Source organism: Cygnus atratus, chromosome 3 (assembly GCF_013377495.2).
Source record: "Cygnus atratus isolate AKBS03 ecotype Queensland, Australia chromosome 3, CAtr_DNAZoo_HiC_assembly, whole genome shotgun sequence".
Taxonomy (NCBI): domain Eukaryota; kingdom Metazoa; phylum Chordata; class Aves; order Anseriformes; family Anatidae; genus Cygnus; species Cygnus atratus.
Genome location: NC_066364.1, coordinates 108,024,583 through 108,031,548, shown reverse-complemented (window position 1 = coordinate 108,031,548; position 6,966 = coordinate 108,024,583). Strand labels below are relative to the sequence as shown.

Here is a 6,966-nt window from a genome sequence, read left to right as displayed (position 1 = left end):
GGTAATTCGTGATGGGGAACGAGGGGCTGCTGCTGGCCTGCATGGAGGTCGAGGTGGTGGGGGCCGTCTGGATGGTGGACGTCGTCCCCGGCAGGTTGGTGACGGTGAAAACTGGTTTCAGCGCGTCCTGCGGAAGGAGAGGTGGAGATGGGTCAGCGCCCCGGCCTCTGCAGCCACGAAGCAGGACCTTGGATCTGCTGGTGACCTCGCGAGGGGGATCCCCGCTGCCCTGGGGCGGTCACACCTCGCCCAGCGTGCCTCCTCCCCGCAGACCCCCTCGGGGACCCCGCCGGGGGGCCGTGCCACCTGGGAGCTGGCGGCACGCCTGGGAAGGGTTAAGGCGGCCACGCTCCCGGCCCTCCCGCGGCATGGTGGGCCCAGCTCTCCCACGTGCTGCGCCTTGTTCCCAGCTTGTCAGGCTGCCAGCAGCCAGGAATTCACAGCTCCACGAACAGCTAAAAAAGGGAAGGCAGCCCATTTTAGACAAGGGGGGAGCCAATCCCGGGCACCCAGCCCTGCCCCAGGGCCCGGGGAGGGAGGAGAGCAAAGCCCCTCCGCCTTGGCACCGCGGTCCCCCCCACGTCCAAATTAGCAGAGGCACGTGATAACGGCGCGGCGCCCGGCACAGCCACTTTCCATGAGCTCAACCACAAACTCCTGCCGCGCCGCACGGGGCCGGGGAGCTGCGGCCACCCTCCCCACGTGGGCGAGGGGGCAGAGCTCCCCGCAGCCCACCGGGCCACACGAGGAAGGGTCCCGTTTCCAGCTGGAAAAGCAAGGTCCCCTCATCCCCACGCGCAGCCCTGCGGGCGCACAGCCCCAGGATACAGCCCACAGGCAGCCCAGCCCTTCGCATCCCCCCGGGGACTGGGAGAGGCATCCCAGAAGATGCAGTGGGGTCCCTGGGACTGCTTTAAAAGCACGAGGGCAGACCTCAGGACGATGAGAAGAGCAAAGGAGCCAGGCCAGCATGCTCCGACCATGCACACCCCAACTCTGCCCTGCTGCAGGTCCCTCCAATCTCTGCTACATCGCTCTTGGGCTGGAGGAATAGAGGGAGCTGGGGCAGACCTTGGGATCGGGACGCCCACTGCCTTCTCCCTGCCCATCTGGGACGCTCACAAGCCCCTGGGCACCTCGGCTCACCCCAGCACCCTGCAAAGCCCAGCCTGCATGCATGGGGCCAGCCTTCAGCAGCAGCCAAGCCCCGGGCCACCCTCAGCACAGGTCACCCAAGGGACTATGCACGAGCCCAGAGACAGCCCTGCAGGTCCTCCCCTTGCTGCCCCAGCTGCATATCCATTCCCACCACGAGCTCCACTTTGCAGAGCGATGCCTGAGGAGCCAACACGCAGCACAGTGAGACAGAGGCGTCTGCACAGCCCCACGCCGCCGGGCACGCTCAATGCACGTGCCACAAGAAGTGAGTGAGACACAGGGCATTGCCCAGGCCATCTGGTGCCCAGCCTGGACCGCAGCAGGGTGCAAGGAACCTCCTCTCTCTTGAGGCAACCCAGTGCATGGGGCACTGCTGACCAGCATGGCCCAGACCCACCACCAGCATCGTTACGGGGACACCGAAGGACAGCTGGCTTTGGTGGCAAGCGGGAGATGCCGTGCTGGTCTCCAGCACCTGCTCCACACTCCATCTGGGGCAGAAAGCCCCACTTTTCCCCCCACTCCAAAACGGATCACCCTGTAAGTGCCACCCCTCTGCTCTTACCCCAAAGGATGCCACAGGCCAGCAGCTGTGAGGCCGTGGCCGCAGCGCCAAGAGCAGAGCATCCCCCTGTCCCCGCTGGGCTTGTCGCAGCAGGGGAACCTCGCAGAGCTGCTGCTGGCTGCAGCACGAAGGAACACCAGTGGGCTGCATCGCTCCCCGCTCTGCTGCTGCAGCCCACTACCAGCAGGTCTTGTCCGTACAGAGGTCGCACCCAGGACACCCAGCAGAAGACGCAGGGCTCCTCTAGCCCTGCACCAAACGCTGGCTGTGGCCACGAGGCAGCCCACACAAAGCACCACCTCTTGAGAGCGCTGGGACGGAGCTCGCAGGGCGCTGAGCGGGGCTTGCACCAGAAAAGCAGGCAGGAGACCTCTACAGAGCAACCACACGGCGAGAGCGCGCTTCCTCTGGGGCCACCCGGCGCCGTTTTCCAGCGGAAATCTCAATGGATGTTGCGTGGACGAGCCCCGTGCCAGGCACGGGTTAGGTGGCACGCACAGCCCTTCCTGCCCCTCCGAACTGCCTCCGTGCACGCACAGCGTGCCTCAGCAGAAGATGCCCGCGGGATTTGTTTGCCTTTTCCCCCAGGAGAAGCCCCGAGTCCTTCCCAACAGAGGCTGCACGAGGGAGGGAGCGCTGGTGGCCTCCCTCGCCCGCTGGCAGAGCTCACGGGGGGAGTCAGGGGCACCCAGGGAAGTCACGCCAACCTGGGGCAACCGGGGTCTCCGCCTCTGGGTATTGATCCCCTTCCCTGATATTTGTGGGGCTCAGCAGCAAGGCCCCTCTGCCTGGAGCAGCACTGCTCACTGCGGGGAAGAGGGCGTGCAGCAAGCGGGCACGTGGCAGCACCATGACCTGAGCATCCCCGCGGCACCCAGCAGTGCGCTGGGCACATCTGCACTCTGCTTTTGGGGGCTCACCAACAGCACAGGGGTCCCAAGCACCCTCTCTGGGGTCTGTTTCACGTTTAGGGGTGTCCAGACAGTGAGAAGGCTGCTGGTGCGGGGCTTTGTTCGTGGGGCAGGGTGCTGGCGCAGCAAGCCCGCTACGCATCCCACCAGCAGAGCTGCAGGAACTCACAGCACCCCGCGAGACCCCGCACGGACCCAGGAGTCACAGCAAAGCCCCCAGCTCCACGTCCCATCCCTCCCCAGCCACCTGCGCATCCAAGCACCACGGACACGGGGCCAGCTTTCACACCCAAACCCCCAAGCAGCTGGGGACGCAGGGGACACCCCATACCACGGACCTTTTTCCTGTCCTAGGGCAGGGACCTGCGAGCAGGACCCGCCTGACGCCGTGCCCTCTGCGACACCCCGGGCCGGGGGCCACGACCAGCAGAGGCAGGCAGGGGCTGGCGCCTGCAGGGCCGCCAGGCAGGGAGCAGAAGCGGTCGGTCCAGCCAAATGTTTCCATTCCCCATGTCCTCCCTGCCCCCTTCCAAAACAGCACCAAAGCAAGAGACAGCTGCAGCTTATAAGGAATGTGAGGGGCCCTGCCAGGGACTCTGGCGAGGGAAACCAGGCCTTATAAGGCCATGGAGGCAGAATCAAATTTTTATCAATGAGTGCAAGCGCATGGAGACGCCCGGGGAGAGATAACAGCGCCGAGAGCTGCCCGGGGGGCGAGCCGGGCTGGTGGGGAGCCTCGTGGCCGGGGCCAGGACACCTGCCACCAGCCTGCCTGCCTCTGCCGGCCCCGAGGAGGAGGCAGCCCCGAGGCTGCTGGAGGGGCAGCAAGAGGGGACGCGTCCCCGGGCGGGCGCAGGGACGTTACCTTGGTCTCCCCGCTGCTGTCCGACTCGGACACCTGGTAGGTGAGGTCGGTCTCCTCGAAGCCCGTGGCACTCATGCGCTGGTCGGTGGTGGGGTCGGAGCGCGGGGGCGAGTCGGGGGAGTTGAGGCACGTCTGGATCAGCGCCTTGCCCGTCTCGCTGGTGATCATGGGCTGCAGCTTCCGCGTGGCGAACGTGTACACATGGCCCGTCTCGCTGGCCACCAGCAGCAGCACCTGGGTGCCCGTCAGCGTGGACAGCTCGTAGGCCTGCGCGAGGGGAGGACAGGGGGTCAGGCACACATGCATGGAGGGCCACCTCGCTGCCGGCCTCCCCCCCACCCCAAAAAAAAAAAAACAGGAGGACCTGCGTCCTCTGCACCCGACTTGGGGCCTCCCTAGGGGGGCTGAGGCCGGCCTCTGGCCAGACTTGCAGGAGACCTCTAGGGGGTAGAGGCCAACCTCTGGCTGGTCTCATGAAGACCCCCCAGCGGGTTGAGGCCAGCCTCCAGCCCGTTTCATAGAAGACCCCTAGGGGGTCGAGGCCAGCCTCTGGCCGGTCTCATAGAAGACCCCCAGAGGATAGAGGTCAGCCTCCGGCCAGGCTCACAGGAGACCCTTGGGGGGTTGAGGCCAGCCTCTGGCCAGTCCCATAAAGACCCCTAGGGGGTAGAGGCCAGCCTCCAGCTGGGCTCACAGAAGACCCCCAGGAGGTGGAGACCAGCCTCTGGCTGGTCTTAAATAAGACCCCTAGGGGGTCGAGGCCAGCCTCTGGCCGGTCTCACAGAAGACCCTAGGCGGACAGGGGCCAGCCTCTAGCCAAGCTCACAGGAGACCCCCCCGGGAGGTCTAGGCCAGCCTCCGGCCGGTCTCCCCGCAGACCCCCGCACTCCGTGAGGCCGCAGCGAGGCCACGCGAAGCCTCCCTACCCCCCCCCCCCAACCCGGAGGCCGCCCTGCCGCGACCCGGGGCAGCCCATCTCCGGCTGGCGAGCACCGGGGGCTCCCTCCCCCCGCTTCTTCCCCCGGCCGGGCGCATCCGGCCCCGGGGCGGGGGGAACCCGCCGCCGTTGTTTCCGGCCCCCCACCCAGCCCCGCCACCCCCGCTCCCGGTGCCCCGCCGGCCTCCACCTTCTTCATGATGCCGGTCTTCCTCTTGCTGAAGGTGGTGTAGCGCCGCAGCTTGTTGTCGATGAACTCCATCTTGATCTTCACCCGGCCCCGCGTCTTCTTGCCGGGCTTGGCTCCGCTCACGGCCCCGCCGCCCCCTCCTCCTCCTCCTCCTCCTCCTCCGCCGCCGCCGCCTCCTCCCGCTCCGTACCCGGAGCCCGCCGCCGCTCCCGGGCCCACCGCGGGCCCCGCCGCCGCCGCCTCCGCCAGGCCCCGCTTGATGCCGCGCCGCTCCCCGCCGCCCAGCTCCTCGTCCTCCGCCGACTCCGAGTCGCCCTCGCTGCCGCTGTACAGCGCCTCCCGCTCCAGCCGCCCGCCCGGCGGCCCCGCCGCTCCTCCCCCGGTGCCGCCGCCGTTCGCCCCGCGGGGCACCGCCGAGCGGCCCAGCGCCGAGCCGCGGGCCAGGGCAGCGGCGGCAGCGGCGGCCCCGTTGCCGGCCGCGGCCTGGCTCGGTAACATGGCGGCGGCCAGCGCGGGTCGGGCCGGCTGGGCTGGGCTCAGGCCGGCCCCGCCATGGCCCCGCCGCCGCCGCCACCCGCTCCTCCGCCGCCGCCCCCGCCCCGCCGCGCCGCCCCCATATAAAGCGCGGCAACCTTGCCTTATATGGGCACGCCGCTCCTTATATGGGGAGAGCGGGCGCCCCGCCGCCGGCCGCCGCCTCATTGGGCGGCGGGGGCGAGGAGCCGCCGGCCGATTGGGCGAGGAGGAGGGGGGGGTGATTTGCATAGCGCGCCGGCGTCACCCGCCGGGGTGGGGAAGGCGCGGGGTGCTGCTTAAAGGGGCCGCGCCGCGCGGCGTGGACGGGGCGGCGCGGACGGGAGGCGGCGAGGCCGTGGGGAAAGGGCCCCCAAGGACCCCGCCACCTCCCCCCCCCAGGGCCCTTCCAGGCCTCCCTCCGCCTTCCCTGCCCTCGTATCCAGGCGTTGTCCATCAGGCTGCCCACCCCAGCCCCAACCCTACTGGAGGACAGCCTCCAGGACAGCCTCCATGCTCTCCCGGCCTCCCTCCCGGCCTCCGCCTGCCCCCCAAGAGCATACCCAGACCCCCCAGCAGCTGTAGAGGCCGGGCATGAGCTGCCCCAGCCTCCCGTCCTCTGCTGTAGGGGCTGGGCGTGAGCCTCGCCAGCCTCCCGGCCTCCGCTCAGGGCCAGGAGGAGCGGTGGAGGCTCAGGGAGGCCGGGGAGGCCGCGTGAGCGGGACACGCGCTGCCCCTGCCGTGGGCCTCCACGTGTGGTAGGAGGCCACCGCTACCTTCACGTCCCCCAGAGGACAGAGTGGAGGCCCGGCAGCCTCCAGGCAGAACGGCCTCCGCGGACGCTCAAGGAGACATACGGGGCTGGCCTCGGGGCTGTAGGGTCCTCCCCAGGAGGGAAGCAGGGCCTCCACGGGAGGCAGAGCCCACGCGGGAAGGATGAGCGGAGGCACGTGGCTCTGCGAGGAGAGAGCCGCCACAGCCCTCGGGGAGCCCTCTTCCCTCCACGCACCCCGTCCTGCAGGGCAGGAGCCCGCCTCCACCAGCGCCAGCCCGGCCACAGCCCCGTTCCTGCCTCCTGAGCACCCCACGGGCCTCATCGCTGGGGGGACACGCGCTTGCCACCAGCCCTCGGAGCCGCCTGCCCCTCTGCAGGGCCGGCCTCCTGGAGCAGAAACAAACACCCCCCTCGCGTCCCCCCCAGCGCCGTGCTCCTCCAGTGAGCACACATGCCATTTATAGCTCCCGGCGGGGCGCTGGCACTCACATGCCTCCCATCACATGCCCTGGCCACCCTCCCCGGGGGGCCGAGCACCGGCCACACCTGGCACAGGTGACCCCGGGATGAGCCAGGTCCAGAATCCGTCAAGAATCCGCTCACCAGCCAAGAAACAGGACCAAAGAGCAGGACCGGACGATAACAAAGCTGCAGCACACGCCTAGGAGATGGGAGCACCTACGAGGTAGCCCAAAACATCCCTTAGAGCCCTGGCTTGAGCTTAAATGCAGCTCCCGGGCCACCTCCCTGGGCGGGGGCACCCAGCTGAGGCTGCTTACACCAATTTGCTCCCATTACTTCCCTGCAGGGCAGGAGATGAAAGCAGGTCAAGCCACAAGGGAAGTGCTCCTGCGTGCTGCTCTGCGCCCAGCTGGTGTCCTGTGGTCCTCAAAGCAGGCAGGGGCTGAAGGGGGGCTGGGAAACTGTGGGGCCAAAGCAACTGTCAGGGCCTACTGGAAACACCTGGCTTGGAGATCCTTATATTTTATATATGTATGTATTTATATATCTCCTGTCCTGGGTCGTCAGCAGCTGGGACAACTCATACCTGC

The 6,966-nt window shown here is 68.3% G+C and overlaps 1 protein-coding gene across 1 annotated transcript in view; it reads right to left on the bottom strand.

Moving 5' to 3' along the window:
- Positions 1 to 5,124, bottom strand: part of LOC118261688 (serum response factor-like) — a 5,914-nt gene extending 790 nt beyond the window's left edge. Inside the window, exons 1-3 of the mRNA XM_050709833.1 lie at positions 4,627 to 5,124; positions 3,500 to 3,766; positions 5 to 127 (exon numbers count right to left, since the gene is read on the bottom strand). Coding sequence (XP_050565790.1) covers positions 5 to 127; positions 3,500 to 3,766; positions 4,627 to 5,124 — 888 coding nt within the window. The remainder of the gene's footprint in view (positions 1 to 4; positions 128 to 3,499; positions 3,767 to 4,626) is intronic.
- Between the last annotated feature and the right edge of the window lie 1,842 nt (positions 5,125 to 6,966).